The 22,447-nt window shown below is 44.3% G+C and overlaps 3 protein-coding genes and 1 long non-coding RNA gene across 5 annotated transcripts; 3 read left to right on the forward strand and 1 right to left on the reverse strand.

The window, feature by feature from the left end:
* Positions 1-184: 184 nt before the first annotated feature.
* Positions 185-4,953, reverse strand: LOC101768706 (DDT domain-containing protein DDB_G0282237). 2 transcript variants are annotated; one of them, XM_004952729.4, is made up of 10 exons: positions 4,702-4,953; positions 3,850-3,979; positions 3,531-3,703; positions 2,867-3,225; positions 2,712-2,778; positions 2,281-2,621; positions 1,770-2,186; positions 1,465-1,626; positions 1,285-1,373; positions 185-813 (listed from the first exon to the last, which is right to left on the reverse strand). In XM_004952729.4, exons 2-10 carry the CDS (start codon positions 3,960-3,962, stop codon positions 663-665), a joined length of 1,872 nt encoding a protein of 623 aa, XP_004952786.1. In that variant the 5' UTR covers positions 3,963-3,979; positions 4,702-4,953; the 3' UTR covers positions 185-662. The 2 variants fall into 2 exon arrangements, with proteins under 2 accessions (XP_004952786.1, XP_022685233.1); XM_022829498.1 differs by having other exon boundaries at positions 4,692-4,953.
* A 2,062-nt stretch (positions 4,954-7,015) lies between these two features.
* Positions 7,016-8,435, forward strand: LOC101768301 (tubulin-folding cofactor C). Its single transcript, XM_004952728.3, has one exon. The coding sequence runs from the start codon at positions 7,047-7,049 to the stop codon at positions 8,127-8,129; it is 1,083 nt and encodes a 360-aa protein (XP_004952785.1). The 5' UTR covers positions 7,016-7,046; the 3' UTR covers positions 8,130-8,435.
* A 2,490-nt stretch (positions 8,436-10,925) lies between these two features.
* LOC111255858 lies at positions 10,926-12,478 on the forward strand. The gene is made up of 2 exons (XM_022823437.1): positions 10,926-11,070; positions 11,208-12,478. The coding sequence occupies exon 2, from the start codon at positions 11,284-11,286 to the stop codon at positions 12,379-12,381; it is 1,098 nt and encodes a 365-aa protein (XP_022679172.1). The 5' UTR covers positions 10,926-11,070; positions 11,208-11,283; the 3' UTR covers positions 12,382-12,478.
* A 1,577-nt stretch (positions 12,479-14,055) lies between these two features.
* LOC111256474 lies at positions 14,056-14,738 on the forward strand. The gene is made up of 3 exons (XR_002676577.1): positions 14,056-14,193; positions 14,281-14,341; positions 14,427-14,738. It is a non-coding gene; the product is annotated as an uncharacterized LOC111256474 (long non-coding RNA).
* Positions 14,739-22,447: the final 7,709 nt, after the last annotated feature.

Below are 22,447 nucleotides of genomic sequence, written 5' to 3' on the forward strand. Positions count from 1 at the left end.
GCTGGCCGCTGCAGAGATCGCTGGACGGGGCAGAGCCTCCAGGCTCCAGCGCTGGGCGTGGCCCGTCCAGCGAACCAGGCGGCGACCCATGGCTTGGCCTTTCTGAAATCGCACAGGCACCGTACAAACACAAATCTCCTTTTCTTCTTATAAAAAAAAACGCAGAAACACTGAAGCTTTTAAGAGACAAGACAAATGGCTGCAGCCACATACAGCTCCGAACAGTCATCGTGGAGACTGGAGGGAGCTGCTTTTTACTCAACAAATGAACACGCCAACATCGCAAATCGAAGCCTCAGCAGACTTCTCCAGGGCCGCAAGGGGGCAAACAGGCTTGAAGGCATCAAGCTCCAGCCAGCATCACGTTTACATCACATCATGTAAAATCTGGCTGAGACATGCTCTCAGTTCAGTAAGGAGAAAAACAAAAGGTGCTTCCTTTTGCGAACCAACGTCCAAAATATAATAAAAAAAGAAAATAAAAAGAAAAGGCAGATCCAGTGAGGACTCGATTGACCAGGCACGGGGAATTGCAAACCTACATAACTTAGTAACTTGCTACGGCGGTACGGCCAACCCCTATCACCTGGGTTGCTCAATTCTCCCACCGACCGAGAGAGACTGTCATCTTATTTTGAGCTAGACTGTCAGCTTGAAGCAGCTCAGTTGTCCTTCCATTTGTTGACGTACTTGAGGAACGCCATGGAAGGGTTGTCCTTCGGTTGAGCCCGGACTCGCGTGGAGCGGCGCAGCACCCCCTCTTCAAGTAACATCTTGTTCACGATTTCTTTCGTTCGCTTCTCCAGGGTGTTACTGTAACATGGACCAGGAAAAGAATTAGCCAGCACATAGTGAAACAGCAAGGCTGTTATGCCTTTCTGACTTATGCCCGTGAAAAATGAGGAGTCTTGCAGGTTAGCATCAAGCAATGCAGGAAAGACGGCACAGAATCAGAAGCGGCGAAAATCATTTGACCAGAAAATAAAAACCGAACAGATAGAGAGTACAAGGCCACATTCTTCCACTATCAAGAAAATAAACTAAGAGGTTTATGAGCTGAATACAAAGCCTGCAAATGCAATAGGCAAAATGTGCCGGTTACTGAGTAATACATCACGCGTCACAAAAGTTTTATCTAAAGAACCACAATATGGGGTTACAAAGGCGAATGTACTAATGTTCATATCAAGAAAGAGTATAGTGTCAGTCACTTTCTACAATCAACAACTCCATACCCAAATGCCAGATAGTTGTTCAACAGTCAGGTTCTTAGAGATCACATACCTTATCTTATTATAGTACTTCTCTAGCTGCCGTTTCAGAGCTCTCTCCCTTATACCTTTCACATTCAACGAACCCATGAGTGCATCAAGCTGTCATTTCAAAAAAAGGAAAAAAAAACTTATCATTATAGCAGCCACAGATGCTGAACATAGAGATTTCAAACCAGAGCATTGCAGTCACCTCTTCCTTAGTGCTGTAGTAACCCCATTCTCTGGAATCTGCACTTTCAACAAAAAGCCTTCCTTCACGCCTGAAAAACCAGTACCTATTGTAGTGTCTGTCTTTACCAAGAGGGCTAGAACGGATGGATAGTTTCTCAATCTCCGTCTCAAGATGCCATACCTACAAATACGACAAAGTGTCAATATATTAAGAAAAACAGCAAGGCTATTGGTAGCCACTGTCACTTAAGATCAAATATGACTAGAACACATAGACAGGTGCATCTGCACATGCAAATACACCCTGAGGAGTCAGGTGCTCACCAGATGTCGTTTGCCTTCTGTCTTGCTTCGAGAAACATTGCTCTTATCCTTTTCTTCTTTTCCTCTAGCCGGCTCATCTACACTCTCATTGCCATCTTGCACAGCATCTGTCTGGTTCTCTTCATTATTCATGGCAATTTCAGTGTTCAAGTTTTGCTCTTCTTTGTCCTTTCTGGTACTCTCTCTTTTTGTTGCATTAAGGGCTTGTTTCTGGTCCACCCGCTCAATTAGTATCTCCCTTATGGCAGAGGTTTTAATAGCTTCTTCCACTAGTTCCCGGAGGATCTTAAGCTTCATATCAGTGTCAATGAGACCGTAATAACCCCTTCTTACTGTCGCAATGTTACTGGATAGTTCTTCAATTTTTGTCATTTCCAAGAAATCACATAGATATTCAGCCCATGTTACTAAACTTACCTGCAAAGGATGCACAGAAAGGAAAACGAAAAGATGAGAGGGCACATTCAATGGAGAGATGAGTGTGGTTGATCTTAAAAGTGTAAGGGAGAACCTTTAACTTCCGTTTCTTGTGCTGCAGGACACTGAAATAGTCACCTTTGTCCTTAATGAGCAAGTGAAACATAGCTGCATGTATTTCCACAAGAAGAACATTGCTTTCTTTGTGGCAAATTGCATTCTCCATATCTGTTAGCGGAAATGGGGACAGATTCAGAACCCTCCCAAAAGATGAGCAGAAGTCCCATACCATAAGGAGATCTCCCACACAACCCCTTGGCACTCTAAAATCTGTAGCAAGAGGAGGTCTCTTAGATAGAGCCGGATCATCTGCATTGGGCCTTACTAACAGATCATCTATTGGATACTTAATTGGGACATGTGCATCTCCTTCATCTGGCAACCACACAAGAATCACTTGTTAGAAGCTTGGAAGAATTTTTTTAAAAAAAGTTGCTAAAAGTGGTATGAGTTCAGTTGAATCACCCTTCTTCATCTTTTTTCTCCCATCTTCAATAGTTCCATTCTCTTTTCTTTTTCTTCCTTTCTTATGCTAGAGAAAGAAAACAAGTTTAGCACTATATAAATCTGTAACATTCATGAGAAACAAACTAAACAGAAGTGAGAAGCTTGGTGCTCACCATTAAATCTTTAGGGGGATCCATAGGTATGCCATACTTTTTGGCGAGATTCTCATGTATAACCCATGGGGTAGTCTGTGTTGTTGAATCTCTAATAAAAATCTTCAGTGTGTTCCTGCTAACAGGCGCCCTCCGGTAGAAGAGATCTGCAGCTTTGACAACTGATGTGTTGATCAAAGTCTTGTCCCGACGAATCCAACCCACTTCACACATCTTTGTGCCATCAGAATAAAAAATCTTCATAATCTTGCAAGGTACCGCAGAACCATCCTTTTTAGCATGCAACTCTATTCCTTCAAATACTTCTTCAAGCAAACAAGCATATATCTTATTGATAAGATCATGTAAGCCAAGAGTGCCTGAAACAAAAGGTAACATGAAATACATTTCCATTATGATTAGTGCAATAACATAGATGCTTTGTAAATGACAAGCAGACCATTATTCGCACAGTTTAGCAGCTTGCAAGCATATGACTTGAAGCTATACAGTACAATTGAATGGAAATAGCTATTTTTTACTTTTGTCATCGCATCTACACAGTGCCACTAAAACTTCTAAATTACAAAGACAGGTTTTGTTGATGGAACAAAAGAAAAACTTAGATGTACACTCAGGACTCATGACACATGAGACATGGCAAAATAAGGAAATATCTTCTTACTGTATTGAGTCATCCGAAGAACATAAGCCATCAACCCAGTTGGTAAATTTTGAGCCTTCTCCATTGAGTTATGTTCAGACACCAAAGCTTCTTCAAAAGTTAAATTAGATTTTCCAGACATCTTACATGTCCAAACTCTTTGGCGATAGAGGTTTAGCCTCTTCAGATATTCTCTGATGGGTCGTTAAGGATACAAGCATTGCTAAATTACTTCACTGCAAATGCAAAAAGGCACAAAATCTTGTATTGCAACTTGCAACGATGCTTCTGGACAAATAATAACAAATTGGCTTGCAACAGCGTGATACAAAGAGGATACTGATAATCTCGGAATATCTCCTTTGTGAAGCGAATTTGGAACACCTTCTCCTTCGAATCCAAGTCCTTCGGGGGCTCCAGTAAGGAGAAAGGTTTCTTATTGAAGAGAGGCATTTGGCCTATGATCTAACCTGCACAAGAAAACAAATTACAACTTTCATTACTCTAGTAAAGCTCTTGCATGGAAAAATTAAATCTTGAATACTCAAAGAAGCTGATTAGTAATGCAATCAGCCAACAGCATCTGGTCAGAAATGAGTAAGGATTAAGGAACAGTAACAAGAGTGTACATAGTGACAGGATCTAACACTCTGTTCTTGTACCCACAAGAAAGGCAATTTAATGTAACATCTAAGCTAGACACAATTCTAGCAGAAAAAAGTAAACCCAATGCATTAGAGCAGCATGCCAAAAGTGAATCATTTTGTTACCCACATCAACGCGTAGACAGCATCTGGTGCTTCAATGCAACACCACCATGGGTCACACCGAGCCACCCTACAAGCAGTCCTGGACCCTAAACCTGACAAAATGGGCAGGGCAGCCCGAAATCTGAGAACCCAGAAAGCCCACCAATCCCAAAACTCTCGTTCCCACGCAAGTGGATTCCCAATCCCCGGTGCCTTTCGCCGGCGCACCCCACCTCATCGATACACCTCCAGAACCCAATCCCCGATTCCCCTCTAGACCATCTCGCAGAACGGCCACGCACGCCACCACGGCGATACCGCCGCGCCATCACCCGCCCGAACCCCGGGCATTGCCGCAGCTCCCCGCAGCACAATCCAGCCCAAATAAACAGGAAGGAACACCAAAAAGAGCACTAGGGTTCCCGGATCTCACCGACACGCACCTCGATTCGACGCGGCACGGAGGAGGCCTTGCGAGGCGGGGGGGACCGGCCGTCGACGCCGCCCGTGGGGCGGCGGGGCGTCGGCGCGGGAGGGGCCCCGCCGTCGCGGGGCGCGAGGCGGCTGAGGGACGCGGCGACGGCGGAGGGGGAGGCCGGGGGGCGGAGCTGGTCGCGCGGGCGCGGGTCGCGTTTGGGGAATGGTTTGGCGCCTTCGTTTTCGAGTTGGGTTCCTTCGTTTCAGGCTGGGTCGCGAAGAGGAGAGAAAGAGGAGGAGCTGAGAATGAAAAGGTGCGGGGGTTGAAAATAATAAATAAAGGGAGAAAAATAAATGGGGGTGCGACGGTTTGAAGTACTTTCTGAAGGGAAGGGCCGAGGGCGGTAAAAGGAGGCCGTGCGGAAATTTTACCGCGTCGGGCGTGCAATTCTCCCATAATGTCTTCGACTTCGAGGGCGATACTCAAATAATTGCAGTAAAAAATCCTCCATAAGTTCAAGTTTCAGCGGACGTGTGTTCTCTACGACTTCAACAACGGATTTCTATGACCTAGAGTTAGAGTTAGAGGTCTTGTTTGGAAATCTGATGCAGTGCTCTCTCAAATGGAATGCTAAATTTTATCACCTTGAGGTGTTTGGATAGAATAGTAAACTTTAGCACTTTTGGTAGCAAAAGACAATTATATCCTCCTTTCCCTCATCTCCTTTACCCCTCCTCAACTTCTTCCTTCAAAATTACGGACGAAAACTCTTGTGCTCTGCTGCTCGAGCCTAGACAAATCTTTAATGATCTTTTCTTATGGACGATGCTATCTACACGAAGGCGGCGAGCGCTCAAGTTGAAGTGAGGTGAGCAATCATGTGTTCATGCTGCCTGCGTGCGGCGCGGACGTGAGCTCCTCCAGCGCCGCCCTCGCCTGGTCCTGCAGCAGGTCGATCCGTCGGAGGTACACCTCCAGCTCCCGAATCCACTGCTACCGCCACTTCTCCCCTTCCATCGGTAGGCCCACGATAGCCGCCGGTGGCTCCAGCCCCATCGGTGCCGCGCCGCCGCCGCCAATGCTCAGCATCGCGCGGACCATCTCCTTGAACAGCACCGCTAGGACAGGGTACTTCGCAGTGCTGCCGCCAGTTACGGCTCCCCGGCAGACGGCGCCGGTCAGATCCCGGGGCGGCGCCCATGAGGTGGTGGCGGCGCGGGTCTCCCCGACGGACGGCCACCTGCGGCAGCGGCGGGCAGTGGCAGTGCGGGTCAAGTTTTCCCACGGCCGCCTGTGGCTGCGGCGGCGCGGGTCTTTCCCATGGCCATGCGGCGGCGGCGTGGCCGGTGGAGGCGGCGGGGGCCGGGCGGAGGAGGACAGTGGCGAGGAGGGGAGGATCGGCGGGAGGAGTATGCGGCGGGACGGGGATGACGGCAGGATGGATGGCCAGCGGGAGGAGATGGCGGCGGGAGGGGCGGATGTGATACGGGAGACACGCGCTGCGGGAGAGGGAGAGAGGGATGCAGGAGGGCAGCAGGGGAAAAGGTGGGCTTGGGACTACTTTTAGCACCCATTAGCATTCTTGGATATGCTAAAGAAAACAGAGATGCTAAACTTTAGCACACACCTTTTAACATCTTTGTTTGGAAGATCAAGTGCTAAAAGTGGGGTGCTAAAGTTTAGCACCCCTTTCCAAATAGACCCTTAGTTCTAGCTACTTCATTCCATCAAAAGAGAAGGGCATATCTTACTTTTTCTCTAAATAAAAATAACATACGCGTTAAGCATGTTCTCTTTGCACATTTGCAACACTGCTTCCACAAGGTCGGGTTAGAAGAAAAGGAAAAGTCTGGTGACCGCTGCGTCAACATTTCACGCCAACGTCGCTACATCAAGCAAAGGATTAACGGGTGCAGCAGTGTGTTTCCTAAGTGTAAACATAGCTTAATTCTAGGGGTAGTAGCCCTAAGATGACGAGGTGAGAGGAAATTCATGGGGAGAAAAAGGTAGAAAGTCTTTAACGGGAAACGTATTTCCCTCCCTCTCTCTTGAACCTTCAAGGAAGGCTTCAACGCGGCATGGTAACGTGCGACGTGGCCACGATGAGGAGGACTACGTGGCTGCCCCTCGCCCACGTCTCCGATGCCCAAAACTGCAGCCCGGTCAAACATGGCCCAAAATAATATTACAGCCGGGCCCTGATTATGGAGCTAGGCCTTTTTCTGGGTCCATAGAGCTGGGCCTTACCCTAGTAACCATGCTGGGCTTTTCCTGTCTGAGCCCGGGAACGCTCGTGTGGAGTACGAGTACTGAACAAGAAGACTCGAGTCTACTTTCCCTCGACTGACTCCACTCCCACCCTTCCCCCCGATGCCATCCAGCGCCGGCGGCGGGATGGAGACGGAGCCCGAACAGCCAAAGGCCGCCGGCGGCGGGGGCCACCGCAAGCACCTGGCCATGCTCGAGCGCCTCTCCAAGCGCTCATCCTCCTCCTCCTCCGCCGCCGCTGGCGCTTCCTCGGACTCCACCAGCGCCTCCCCCGTCGAGGCCTTCCTCACCCGCTTCGCCGCCGCCAAGCTCGCCGCGGAGTCGGCGCTATCCGCCTGTCGTGCATCCTCGCCCGAAGGCGACGCGGCCGCCTCCCTGGCCGCTGCCGCGGCCGCCATCGATGACCTCGACCGCCTCGTCGCGGAGTCGTCGCACGCGCTGCCCCCATACGAGCTGCGATCCGCCCTCGCCACCGCCGCCGACCTCCGCGCGGCACACAGGGCGGCTGCCTCTGAGATCCGCCCCAAGAAGTCATTCTCGTTCAGGAACAAGAGCAGGGCCCCGAAGAACCCGCCTCAAGATCCTGCCACCGTACCACAACCACAGCCGCCGCCTCCGGAGCAGCCGAAGCCCAGTATTGACGCGATCCTACCAGGGTTCGGGTTCCGGGGCAGGAATGGCGCCACCTTGGTGAAGGATCTGCGAGTCTCCAACGACAAGGATGGGGATTTCACGCTCGCGGATTTGGTTTCCTGCGAGGTCTATCTCAAGGGCACATGCCGGGCGCTTTATGTCCACAAGCTGAGAGATTGCCGTGTGTTCGTCGGTGCTGTTCTTGGCTCGGTGCTCATAGAGGATGTCGAAGGTTGCACTTTTGTAATGGCAGCACACCAGATCAGGATTCATGAGGCGAAGGCGACGGATTTCTACCTGCGGGTGAGGAGCAGGCCGATCATTGAGGATTGCAGTGGTGTGAGGTTTGCACCACATGCTTTGGAGTATGATGGGATTGATGAGGATTTGAAGGAGTCCGGGCTCGAGGAGGAGACTGGTAATTGGGCTAATGTGGATGACTTCAAGTGGCTCAGGGCAGTGCAGTCACCGAATTGGTGTTTGGTTCCAGAGGAAGAGCGGCTGCAGACTGTCGACATTTCAGAGGTTCACGAACAGGAGGATGATAGCTGAGCTACTTGGGAGGGTTTGCTGTCAGTCTAATTTTGGTTTATCCTTCTGGGTTCTTGGTTGGTTATTGAATAGTTTATGCCTATGCCTTATATGGGAGTTAGGTTTTGTTTTTTGGGACAATGTACAAACCCTTGCTGAATTGGGAAAGTGAAGAATGGAATTGTTAGTGTATCAAAACAATATTGTACACTCTGCATACCCAATAGTAATAAGGACACACATTTTGGTTGCAGATCTGGTGTTGTAGCATCAACACTTCTTTACAGCTATGTGGAGAAAAGAAATTGTCTATCTGATTCTGTGATATTTCAGTGTTTGTTGAGCTGATTGAGATGTTTTTTTTTTCTGTTAGCTCAAATTTTGATTTAAGGTTCTGGATTGGTAGTATCTTATATGCTGCTTATGGGAGCTATATTTTGGTTTGTTTTAAGCTTAATGGCTTATAGTATCTGTAACACCAAGAGCTTCCTGAATTTAGAATGTGAAGCATCAAGCATCGGACGCTTTACTGTGTCTAAACAAGTTGTTATTTTGCTTCATTGGCATGCATATCCAACATTATCAAGACAAAAAAAATTTGATGAATAAAGGCAGGCTTCATGTTGCAATTCTGCTCCATAGCATCAGCACTGCTGCTTCTTTCCTTTTTTTAAAAAAAAAGTTTCATCTATCAAAATTATGTTATGTTCAATGTGATTAGAATGAAGGATTCACAATCCCAATGCGTAGTGCTTACCATATCTGGAATTTATTTTAGTCACTAACCATTTCGTGGTGGTAAATCGCAGATGCAGTCATTTCATATATGACCAGTGTGAAATTATCCAGATGACCCATCTCCGATAGCAAAGTGTACATTGACGAGCTGACGATGGTCCTGTTGTCTGTTGTCCATGTAGATAGTGAAACACTGAAAAGTTCTTGAGATGCAGGGGAGATGCAGTTCTAGACCCCGTTTCCTCTCCATGCAGTCCCTTCAGGATAACCTGAAAAATCTTGAACTAACAGAGACAAGTCCATCAGACCAAGATAGATATTCACACTCCCAATTTTGATGAATGAAAGGCAGGCTTCATGTTGCAATTCTGCTCCATAGCATGAGCACTGCTGCTTCTTTCCTTATTTTTTAAAAGTTTCATTTATCAAAATTTTGTTATGTTCAATGTGATTAGAATGAAGGATTCACACTCCCAATGCGTAGTGTTTACCATATCTGAAATTTGTTTGAGTCACTCTAACCATTTCGTGGTGGTAAATCGCAGTTCTAGACCCCGTTTCATCTCCACATTTATTAAAACGGCATGCAATCCCTTCAGGAGACCAGTCCATCAAACCAAGATGGTAGAATTAGCAAGGACTTTTCTAAAAAATATTGGTTAACATGTAATCTGTCTACGTAGCATTTTTTCCCCTACATATCATCCTGATGGCTCATCCGCACCCACCTACCAATTTGTTGTTCCCAAATGAACAATTTGAGAGATGATGTACCTGAGCGCCTGAGCGCACCGACTCGCCAGACAACGGTACCCCCACCTCGCCTGGATGTCAAGACACGCAGTTAAAATTTTGACTTAAGTACCTTAAGTACCAGTTTTGCAAGACAACGGTACCCCCACCTCCTAGAATATAGCTACATTTAGTTTTTTCCAAAGTCAAATCTTTTTATTTTTAATTTTGACCAACAATATCTCTAAAAATAATTTATTTCAAATCGAAAATGTAACATATTATAATAGTTGGTTTCCCAATAAATCTACAAACACCATTTTTATGTTATTAGTCTGTATAATTATTTTGCTATTTGTAGTTAAAGTTGAAAAAGAGTTTGACTTTGAAAAAAATCTAAACATAGTTATATTATGGGATGGAGGGAGCATATAAGTACCCATGGGAGATTCTATATGATCAACTTGTTGCCATCAAATCCTTGAGCAGATGTACAGACTAAGAATGTTGATATTCCTTGCTAGATAGCCGAGATTTAATAGAGAATATTATTGTCGACAAGAACAGAAACAATAAATAGATTTTCAATAATCTCCGTGGACTGGTAGGATCCATGCCTTTGATAACTAAAATGTCCAATTGATGAAGAATTAAGGAAATTTATTCAAAATAAAAGATGTGCTTATATTCGTTCTGCGAAACCTCTGAACGCGCACATACTTAACGAAGTCAACCCATTTTCACCGATGTAGAGTCACCGCCAAGCTAGCGAGTCAAGCTTTGTTCAAGTGCTTGCATTAGACTTATTTGTCGTGTTGCACTGAACTATTTTACACAAATACCGAAACTATGCAACAATGTCTAAGCTCTTATCAATAATTTATTTGTGAAATCTGCAAAAAAAACATGTAGATTATAATCTTAGAAGTATCTAATCTCGCTAAAGACCACATTGACAACTCTCATTTTATGAAAATATGTTGAATAGCATAAGCATATGCGCGCTTTGGGGTTTTTCCGCAACCAAAGTGAGTAGGTCCTTTGCAACAAAATTACTTATGAAGCTAATATCGAACGACTTTGCAGTTTGATGCGACCTTTTGTAGTTTGACAGCAGTTTGGCATTGGCCAAAATTTAGACTCGAACTAAAATTCTTTTGGCAATTGGCATGGTCATGGTCAAAATTCTTAGGCCGCCTAGAGCGGAGCTTAACTGGGCCTAAACCGTGCACGCAGAGCCCACCAGGTCACCGCGGCCTAGGGTTGCCTTCCTCGCCTCTCTTTCGTCTCTCTCGTAAAAAACAAAAAATGTTTGCCTTCGTTGCATAAAGGAGTTCCCACCGAAACGTCGCACTTCGTTCCCCTCCGCCGCCGCGACCCACCGGCCACCACCCTTAACGCCGCCATACTTTCCCCCTCTCTCCCGGAATCGGTCGGCCACAGTTTCGATGTGATGGAGGTTTGCTTGCCCGTGGACTTGTTTCGACTTGGAGTGCGTAAAAGTGACGTTTTTCCTTTCTCGATTCAGATTCGAATGTGGACTCGAAAACAAGATTGCTGTAGATCGGGGCCGATAGGGAATTAGGGATTGATGGTGTCTATTTACATCGAATACGAATTGCATTACAGGGTTCCGGAGATCTATAATAAGAGGCAGGAGGGGTCGTTAATCTGAGGGCTTGGGTGAATAAGACCGGACAAGAAGATGCCGAAGAAGCGGCCGGCCGATGAGCGTGCCGGCGGCCGTGCGTCCAAGATTCCTAGTCGGCGGCGGAAGCACCTCTACCTAGTCGTGGATGACTGGGAGAGGGGATACAGCATCCGCAAGTTAGACTTGTCGTCGGACTCGGATTCCGACGACGTTGACGAAGCCAACGGCCCGGACGGCAGGACCGGGACGGAGCTGCGCTTGCCACCAGCGGTCTTCCGCCTAGAGGCACCACGCGCTCGCTCTGGTCTGTTTGCGGCCTTTGGCACCAAGATCGTGGCCACTCAGCTCACGCCCAGGGGCACCATCCCCATGTTCGACGTCCGCACACGGGCGTTCACCTTCGGGCCTCGGCAGGAGGGGCAGCCCAACCCCTGCTGCACCGACTTCGTGCAGGTAGGTGACAACCTCTACTTCATCGACGACAGCTGCTTCATGATGCTCGATCCTCCTCCTCCACCACCCAAGTTTGCACACCCTTACATTCAGATTGACTGGACATGGCGGGGGCTCCCGGTGCCACCATTCGATGACTGCCCTGTCTCTTATGCTGTGCATCCTGATGGACGAACCATCTTCTTCAGTACCCAGGGCCAAACCAAGAAGCATACCGAGGTTGCCACTTTCACCTTTGATACTGTGTGCTCCCAGTGGACTCGCCATGGAGCGTGGAGACTGCCATTCAGAGGCCGTGGCTACTTCGACTGTGAACTGAATGCTTGGGTAGGGCTCTCCGGCCAGCCGGATAACCTTGGCCACCTATGCACCTGTGAGGTTGTATCCGCTGACGCCAACACCACTGATGGGCATCCCCCGCCGACTTGCAAGCTTAGCAAGGAGAAGCTCTTCTGCGTGGATCCTGCTGAGAAGCACATTGGCGCCACCCTCGTGTACATTGGAGGCAGAAGCAAGTTCTGCCTTGTGCAGTGCATCGCAACAGATGATCGCAAGGGGGGTGTTTGGGAGGAGGTGCTTCCTGAATGCCTTTGCTATCTGTATCGGGTAACAACCTTTTCTCTCAAGTATGACATGAACGGGGACTTGCGAACAGTGCAGTGCACCACCGACTTCGGTCATATCGGCTGCCTAAAATAGCAACGGAGTACTGTGATCACCTGGAAAAGCCTGTGGCATTCTGGATGTAAGCCATGTGACACTAAACTGTTCAATTTATCATATCCGTGTTGCCTTCTGGGTGTAATCCTGTCCTGCGTGGTGTGGATGCGTGCGTGGTTGTCGTCTCTGTTACTTTTGTATTGTTAGTTTTATCATCTACAGATGCTGCCTACATGGTCTGCTCAATTTAATCCATTTGCAAAGCCTAAATGAACATGCATCTAGCAACCAGCAAGGTATTATGGCTTGATAAGTTGATGTACTTGACAGTTTCTCCAGCAATGACAATATTCCCCTTAATTAATGGGCCTAGGTTTTCAAGTTATTGGAACAACAAGCATATATTTCGACAATTTAGCTTGATGTATCTCGGAGACGTGAGCTAAAACATAAGAAACGATTCCCACAATTAAATGCATTATCTTGGGGCCACCTCGTGTCAAGGAGGGGTCGTTAAGTTAGCAATCAGCACCTGATAGCAAATATAAAGTAAACCAGCCATTTTAGTGTCGATGGGTTGTTATTTGAGAACTTATTATATATATCGCTAGAATTCTTTCTCACCACCCACAATGGGTGGCCTTGTCAAAGGCTTAGATGTCACTAATATCGTGCGTGCGTGTGTGCATAAATATGGCAACAACAATATATAAGCAATGCCAATTCACTTCTTGCCATTTTTTTTTCATATCGTGTTAAAAATCTGCGAGTCTTTCTAATTTTATACTAAATCTAATTCCTCTAACTTTAGTTGAGTTCGTGGAAAAATGTATTAGCATATACTCCCTCCGTTCCACATTACAAGTCATTCCAACTTTCTTGGAGAGTCAAATCATTTTACGTTTGACCAAAATTATAAAGAGGATCACAAAGGTTTATAGCAACGAATAGATATACTATAAAAATAACTTTAATGAAGAAACTAATGATACTTATTTGGTATCATGAATATTAATATTTTCTTGTATAGATTTGGTCAAACTTGAGATGCTTTGACTCTCTGAGAAAGTTGGAATGACTTATAATAGCATACAAATACACAACAAAAGGCATTTCATGGTGAACTTCATGGAACTGATTTGATGTTATATTTGTTGATATATTTTTTTATAATTTAAATTAAAGTTAGAGATATTTGACTATAACGACCAAGAAATAGTTCTATAACTCTATACGGATATACCTACACAACAACAAATATATTGGTTTCTCATTTTTATCATAAAGATTTGGCATCCACAAAGTAGTTAAAAGCCTCTATGTCTGAGTTGAACTATACAAATTTGAATCGTGCGTCATATTTCATGAAATTTAAAATCTCGTACCATAAAAAAGCTAGTAGTTCATTTAATTATTAAATGCAAACTGCAGCCTAGTAGAATCATCTATTCTGGTAGGCCATTTTGCTGTGTGCTACCATAGCGCGAGGCCAACGGCCCCCAAACTCCAAATCCTCACACTCGACGCACCAAGTGCATACACCGGAACCATCCTGTCCGTCCATTACAGTCGCTCGATCTCACGAACGCCTGGATGCCGCTTCAGGTCCACAAAACGGCACCCTACGCCGGCCGTCTGGCCTCGAAATTTCGAACCCCATCAGAACCCCGCCGACGCCAAACGTTCCCCCCAATTCCCAACGCCTTTGGAGCCCGTAGCCTCTTCCCCCCAATCACAACCATCGCAAACCCTAGCCCAAAATCTCATCCCCAACTCTGGTCGAATCGCTGGGAGTAGTCGCCGCGGGCTCGGACCGGTGGAGATCGGCGAGGAGCGGTGCAGATTCAAGGGGTATTATGCACTTTTGCTGCTGTTGTTTTCTTGCTTTTTTTTTCTGAGCAATTCTTCGGATGCGTTACTTCAATCGGTCAATCGCAGGGGGCTTAATTGTTCGGCTTCGGATCGGCGGATATTGGCGAGGAAGGGCTCAAATATTCGGGTATCGTACAGCTTTGCTGCCGTTGTTTTCTTGCGTCCGAGCAATTCTTTTTTGCATGCGTTATTTATCTGGCTCTGTTCTTCAGTTTGGTGGAACGGCAAGGAGTTGGTGGGATCGGGGTCCTTGCGCGTCGGCATAAGGTGCGATCGGCGGATGCGATTTGGTTTGAGCGTTCTGGAATTCGAGGTGAGAATAATCTTTCAACACAACAGGGTTGGATCTTGGGCGGATTATGTAGGTTCAACGTAGACGCCTTTAATTTTCTGATGCGCTCTGTAGGTTCTTTAGGTGCAAATTCCTTGGGTGAATACATGATTGATGTAGGCGTATGGGTAGAACTATGGTGGATTATAAGTTACTGATGTTTCTCATGGCGATGTCTCATGTTGATGGATCTTTTTTCCCCCGTGGCATTCAGAGTTCGAAGGTCCCTTTGACAATTTAGAGAGATTTGCTGTAGGTAGAAGCAACTTCTAGGTGTTTAGTTTTTGGGTGATTAGGTGTATGCGCATGTGGTCTGAATCTACTTGCCAATTTCATCCGAAAATTTCTTTGAGCTCTTATCTTATGCACTGGTGTTTGTGCATGACTTTCTTGCACGCATCTTACAGTAGCAACTCACATGTAATTTTAAATGTTGTTCGAATTCATCTAGATCACGAGCTTACTACATTTACCCTTTACATGCTGACTGCTTAGAACACCATTGTTTCTGTGCTGCTGCGCGACATGTGTGCACTGTGCAGGCTTTTATTTGTATGATCCTTCCATTTGTGCTAATGTGCGATCCTCACTCACTTTTTTGTTCCATTTCATCTCTTTTTAATATAGATTGCACCCACTGGTTTGAGATGCTTGCTTCTAAGTTATAAAGTCAACTAGGTGATATCATCAGCCTCATCTCAAGCTTTGATTCCCCTTTAACGCATTCTCCCTGCTGCTGTCTATTAATTGGTTCAACATTCAGTGGTACGCTCGCACTGACCAGCAACAACCAACTTATTATCATTTATTAGTTGCTGTAAACTAGCCCTGCTGATCTTTCCAATTTGTTACCATTGTTGTGGCTTGCCTTTTCCCCATTCAGGTATCCCTGCACAATAAATATGTATAGCATATTGGTAGCGCAGATACTATATAGGCTGCAGTCGTTTATAAAAGTAATTTGCATAACTGTCAGGTTGCCATTTCATTTCCGCTCATTTCTGTATGTTCCTTGTTGCTTTGATATAGTGACAGACATTGCTGACTTAGGTGACTTTTAGTGACAGATGTACTTAGGCATTTTTTTTTGGCAAAATTGAAATCTTGGTTCCACCAAGTGGAAAAACTGAAGTTTTCTTTACTTCCAGTAGAACAAAACAATAGCTCATTAGTAATCATGTCCAGTCCATTATTTTCAAGGTAGTCATCATTATGTTTCTTTTATTCAAGTTGGGCGGGGTATAATGTTTTTTCATGAATGTTGTTTGTAATGAAATGAGACACAGTTCAGCACACACTTATGAATAACAAGTTAGTGCGAACTGTTCTTATGCATATTTTATTCACATTTTCCATATCACGATGCAGAAAGGGGTGGTTCTTTCGCGCAGTAGAAAGTATAGCAAGCTCTTTCTCAGTAATAAGGAAGCCAAAGAGTGCATAGCACTTTCTGAAAGTCCAAATTCCAGGATGAAGCAAAGTCTGGTCCCAGGGTATGACCCAATGATACAAGGTAGAACACCAAGAGGGCCTAAGATCAATAATGTGCAGACAATTGTTCGTAATAAGGCTATCAAGCGATGCAAGGAAGTGATATGTTGGGGCCTCAGCATGCACCGGAGGGGAAAGTCCCTGAATGGCCAGTTCAGCCTTAATGATCTCAGCTACACTGGTCAGCTCATCGTGGTGATGTGAAATGTCAACCGAAGAAAAGGAAATTACTGAAAAGAGCTACACCAGAAAGAAAGACAAATGATTTTGTGGCTATTAAGAATGCTGCAATGGAGATACTGGAAGTCAAATGTGCAATGCAGCTCCCTAATGATGTTCAAATCCTTTTCCATCTTCTATCAAATTATAAGGCTGGGGATGAGATCCTTATTGAAAATCATCCACGGCTGTAGACAGAGAAAGAGAAAATAAGCCTCTTCAATTACATGTATACACATGTGAAAATTCTGGGAAACAGAGATCAAGCAAAAGACATCAGAATTAAGCAACATACCTTATGGCAATGGGGCTTGCAAAATAAGAATCCAGAGGAATGCATATCTAGATGCAATCGACCGTCACAAGAATAGGATGAGTTCCTAACAAGACAGCCAAGATGGCATCCTATTGCTGCACCGTAATGCAATTCAACACCTTCCCAAGAACTCCTCAGTGGTTGTGGTGCATGAAAAGGTGCAGGTTTTGTTTGAAGTTCATCAAGTAGAGCATATTGTTTCTACGACCTGTCCAGGAGTTAGGCTCATATACGCCCTGCAAGCAAGCAGAGGGTGAGCTGAAAGCAACCCTGAAGTAAGAAGCACTTAGTTCAATAGTTGGAGAGTTCAAGTCGACTTACTATACATGGATACTTGGATAGAGTTAAGTGGATGGGATAGATAGGCTTATACTTGTTGATTCTTTCTTCTGTTGGCACAAACTGATGGTGCCACTAGATGATAAGTAGTTTGTCTGTTCTTGTTACTCTCTTGCTAACGACATGGACAACCGGCATGTGCATCACAACATGCTATCCTTTGTGGAACATGGTCACTGTGGATAGCAAGAAACAAGAAAAGGCATTGGGAGAAAATGATAGAAACACATATTGCAGTTTTCTGGGTATGAGATGCAGTCATGAACTTGGTTAGTGAGTCATGACACAAGGCGGCAACAACGCTTATGAATAAAAAGTTTTAAAGCGAACTGTTCCTATGCATATTTTTTCCACATTTTCCATATCACGATGCAGAAATGAGTGGTCCTTTTGCGCACCAGAAAGTATAGAAAGCTCTTTCTTAGTAATTCTAAAGCCAAAGAGTGCATAGCACTTTCTGAAAGTCCAAATCCCAGGGTGAAGCAAAGTCTAGTCCGTCGATTATGTCCCAATGATTCAAGGTAGAACATCAAGAGGGCCTACAATCAGGGATGTGAAGATAGTTGTTCGTAATAAGGCTATCAAGCGATGCAAAGAAGTGATATCTTGGCGCCTCAGCATGCACCGTGGGGAAAGTTCCTGCATGGCCAGTACGGTGGCCCAGCTCGTTGTGGAGATGTGAAATGTCAACCGAAGAAAAGGAAATTACTGAAAGGAGCTACACCAGAAAGAAAGACAAATAATTTTGTGGCTATTAAGAATGGTGCAATGGAGATACTAGGAGTCAAATGTGCAATGCAGATCCCTAATGGTGTTCAAATGCTCTTCCATCTTCTATCAAATTATAAGGATGGGGATGAGATCATTATTGAAAATCATCCACGACTGTTAACAGAGAAAATAAGCCTCTTCAATGACATGTATACACATGTGTAAATTCTTGGAAAGAAAGATCAAGCAAAAGACATCAGAATTAAACAACATACCTTATGGCAATGGGGCTTGGAAAATAAGAATCCAGAGAAATGCATATCTGGATGCAATCGACCGTCACAAGAATAGGATGAGTTACTACCAAGACAGTCAAGATGGCATCCTATTGCTGCACCGTAATGCAATTCAACACCTTCCCAAGGACTACTCAGTGGTTGTGGTGCACGCAAAGGTGCAGGTTTAATTTGAAGTTCATCACGTAGAGCATATTGTTTCTACGACCTGTCCAGGAGCTAAACTTGTCCAGCTCATCATGGTGATATGAAATGTCAACCGAAGAAAAGGAAATTACTGAAAAGAGCTACACTAGAAAGAAAGGCTAATGATTTTGTGGCTATTAAGAATGCTGCAATGGAGATACTCGAAGTAAAATGTGCAATGGAGCTCCCTAATGATGTTCAAATGCTCTTCCATCTTCTATCAAATTATAAGGATGGGGATGAGATCGTTATTGAAAATCATCCACTGCTGCTGACAGAGAAAGAGAAAATAAGCCTCTTCAATGACATGCATACACATGTGTAAATTCTGGGAAAGAAAGATCAAGCTAAAGACATCAGAATTAAACAACATACCTTATGGCAATAGGGCTTCGAAAATAAGAATACAAAGGAATGTATATCTGTATGTAATCGACCGTCACAAGAATAGGATGAGTCCTACCAAGACAGCCAAGATGGCATCCTATTGCTGCACCGTAATGCAATTCAACACCTTCCCAAGGACTACTCAGTGGTTGTGGTGCACGCAAAGGTGCAGGTTTAATTTGAAGTTCATCACGTAGAGCATATTGTTTCTACGACCTGTCCAGGAGCGACACTGGTCCAGCACATCATGGTGATGTGAAATGTCAACCGAAGAAAAAGAAAATTACTGAAAAGAGCTACACTAGAAAGTAAAAAGGCAAATGATTTTGTGGCTATTAAGAATGCTGCAATGGAGATACTCGGAGTAAAATGTGCAATGGAGCTTCCTAATGATGTTCAAATGCTCTTCCATCTTCTATCAAATTATAAGGATGGGGATGAGATCCTTATGAAAATCATCCACGGCTGTTGACAGAGAAAGAGAAAATAAGCCTCTTCAATGACATATATACGCATGTGTAAATTCTTGGAAAGAAAGTACAAGCAAAAGAAATCAGAATTAAACAACATACCTTATGGCAATGGGGCTTGGAAAATAAGAATCCAGAGAAATGCATATCTGGATGCAATCGACCGTCACAAGAATAGGATGAGTTACTACAAAGACAGTCAAGATGGCATCCTATTGCTGCACCGTAATGCAATTCAACACCTTCCCAAGGACTACTCAGTGGTTGTGGTGCACGCAAAGGTGCAGGTTTAATTTGAAGTTCATCACGTAGAGCATATTGTTTCTACGACCTGTCCAGGAGCTAAACTTGTCCAGCTCATCATGGTGATATGAAATGTCAACCGAAAAAAAGGAAATTACTGAAAAGAGCTACACTAGAAAGAAAGGCTAATGATTTTGTGCCTATTAGAATGCTGCAATGGAGATACTCGGAGTACAATGTGCAATGGAGCTTCCTAATGATGTTCAAATGCTCTTCCATCTTCTATCAAATTATAAGGATGGGGATGAGATCCTTATTGAAAATCATCCACGGCTGTTGACAGAGAAAGAGAAAATAAGACTCTTCAATGACATGTATACACATGTGTAAATTCTTGGAAAGAAAGATCAAGCAAAAGACATCAGAATTAAACAACATACCTTATGGCAATGGGGCTTGGAAAATAAGAATCCAGAGGAATGCATATCTGGATGCAATCGACCGTCACAAGAATAGGATGAGTTACTACCAAGACAGCCAAGATGACATCCTATTGCTGCACCGTAATGCAATTCAACACCTTCCCAAGGACTACTCAGTGGTTGTGGTGCACGCAAAGGTGCAGGTTTAATTTGAAGTTCATCACGTAGAGCATATTGTTTCTACGACCTGTCCAGGAGCGACACTGGTCCAGCTCATCATGGTGATGTGAAATGTCAACCGAAGAAAAAGAAAATTACTGAAAAGAGCTACACTAGAAAGTAAAAAGGCAAATGATTTTGTGGCTATTAAGAATGCTGCAATGGAGATACTCGTAGTAAAATGTGCAATGGAGCTTCCTAATGATGTTCAAATGCTCTTCCATCTTCTATCAAATTATAAGGATGGGGATGAGATCCTTATTGAAAATCATTCACGGCTGTTGACAGAGACAGAGAAAATAAGACTCTTCAATAACATGTATACACATGTGTAAATTCTTGGAAAGAAAGATCAAGCAAAAGACATCAGAATTAAACAACATACCTTATGGCAATGGGGCTTGGAAAATAAGAATCCAGAGAAATGCATATCTGGATGCAATCGACCGTCACAAGAATAGGATGAGTTACTACCAAGACAGTCAAGATGGCATCCTATTGCTGCACCGTAATGCAATTCAACACCTTCCCAAGGACTACTCAGTGGTTGTGGTGCACGCAAAGGTGCAGGTTTAATTTGAAGTTCATCACGTAGAGCATATTGTTTCTACGACCTGTCCAGGAGCTAAACTTGTCCAGCTCATCATGGTGATATGAAATGTCAACCGAAGAAAAGGAAATTACTGAAAAGAGCTACACTAGAAAGAAAGGCTAATGATTTTGTGGCTATTAAGAATGCTGCAATGGAGATACTCGAAGTAAAATGTGCAATGGAGCTCCCTAATGATGTTCAAATGCTCTTCCATCTTCTATCAAATTATAAGGATGGGGATGAGATCGTTATTGAAAATCATCCACTGCTGTTGACAGAGAAAGAGAAAATAAGCCTCTTCAATGACATGCATACACATGTGTAAATTCTGGGAAAGAAAGATCAAGCTAAAGACATCAGAATTAAACAACATACCTTTATGGCAATAGGGTCTTCGAAAATAAGAATACAAAGGAATGTATATCTGTATGTCAATCGACCGTCACAAGAATAGGATGAGTCCTACCAAGACAGCCAAGATGGCATCCTATTTGCTGCACCGTAATGCAATTCAACATCCTTCCTCAAGGACTACTCAGTGGTTGTGGTGGCACGCAAAGGATGCAGGTTGTTTTAATTTTGAAGTTCATCACGTAGAGCATATTGTTTCTACGACCTGTCTAGGAGCGACACTGGTCCAGCACATCATGGTGATGTGAAATGTCAACCGAAGAAACAGAAAATTACTGAAAAGAGCTACACTAGAAAGAAAGGCAAATGATTTTGTGGCTATTAAGAATGCTGCAATGGTGATACTCGGAGTAAAATGTGCAATGGAGCTTCCTAATGATGTTCAAATGCTCTTCCATCTTCTATCCAATTATAAGGATGGGGATGAGATCCTTATTGAAAATCATCCACGGCTGTTGACAGAGAAAGAGAAAATAAGCCTCATCAATGACATGTATACACATGTGTAAATGCTTGGAAAGAAAGATCAAGCAAAAGATATCAGAATTAAACAACATACCTTATGGCAATGGGGCTTGGAAAATAAGAATCCAGAGGAATGCATATCTGGATGCAATCGACCGTCACAAGAATACGATGAGTTCTACCAAGACAGCCAAGATGGCATCCTATTGCTGCACCGTAATGCAATTCAACACCTTCCCAAGGACTACTCATTGGTTGTGGTGCACGCAAAGGTGCAGGTTTAATTTGAAGTTCATCACGTAGAGCATATTGTTTCTACGACCTGTCCAGGAGCGACACTGGTCCAGCTCATCGTAGTGATGTGAAATGTCAACCGAAGAAAAAGGAAATTACTGAAAAGAGCTACACTAGAAAGAAAGGCAAATGATTTTGTGGCTATTAAGAATGCTGCAATGGTGATACTCGGAGTAAAATGTGCAATGGAGCTTCCTAATGATGTTCAAATGCTCTTCCATCTTCTATCAAATTATAAGGATGGGGATGAGATCCTTATTGAAAATCATCCACGGCTGTTGACAGAGAAAGAGAAAATAAGCCTCTTCAATGACATGTATACACATGTGTAAATTCTTGGAAAGAAAGATCAAGCAAAAGATATCAGAATTAAACAACATACCTTATGGCAATGGGGCTTCGAAAATAAGAATCCAGAGGAATGCATATCTGGATGCAATCGACCGTCACAAGAATAGGATGAGTTAATACCAAGACAACCAAGATGGCATCCTATTGCTGCACCGTAATGCAATTCAACACCTTCCCAAGGACTACTCAGTGGTTGTGGTGCACGCAAAGGTGCAGGTTTAATTTGAAGTTCATCACGTAGAGCATATTGTTTCTACGACCTGTCCAGGAGCTACACTGGTCCAGCTCATCATGGTGATGTGAAATGTCAACCGAAGAAAAAGGAAATTACTGAAAAGAGCTACACTAGAAAGAAAGGCAAATGATTTTGTGGCTATTAAGAATGCTGCAATGGTGATACTCGGAGTAAAATGTGCAATGGAGCTTCCTAATGATGTTCAAATGCTCTTCCATCTTCTATCCAATTATAAGGATGGGGATGAGATCCTTA

Source organism: Setaria italica, chromosome I, assembly GCF_000263155.2.
Source record: "Setaria italica strain Yugu1 chromosome I, Setaria_italica_v2.0, whole genome shotgun sequence".
In the NCBI taxonomy this organism is placed as follows: domain Eukaryota; kingdom Viridiplantae; phylum Streptophyta; class Magnoliopsida; order Poales; family Poaceae; genus Setaria; species Setaria italica.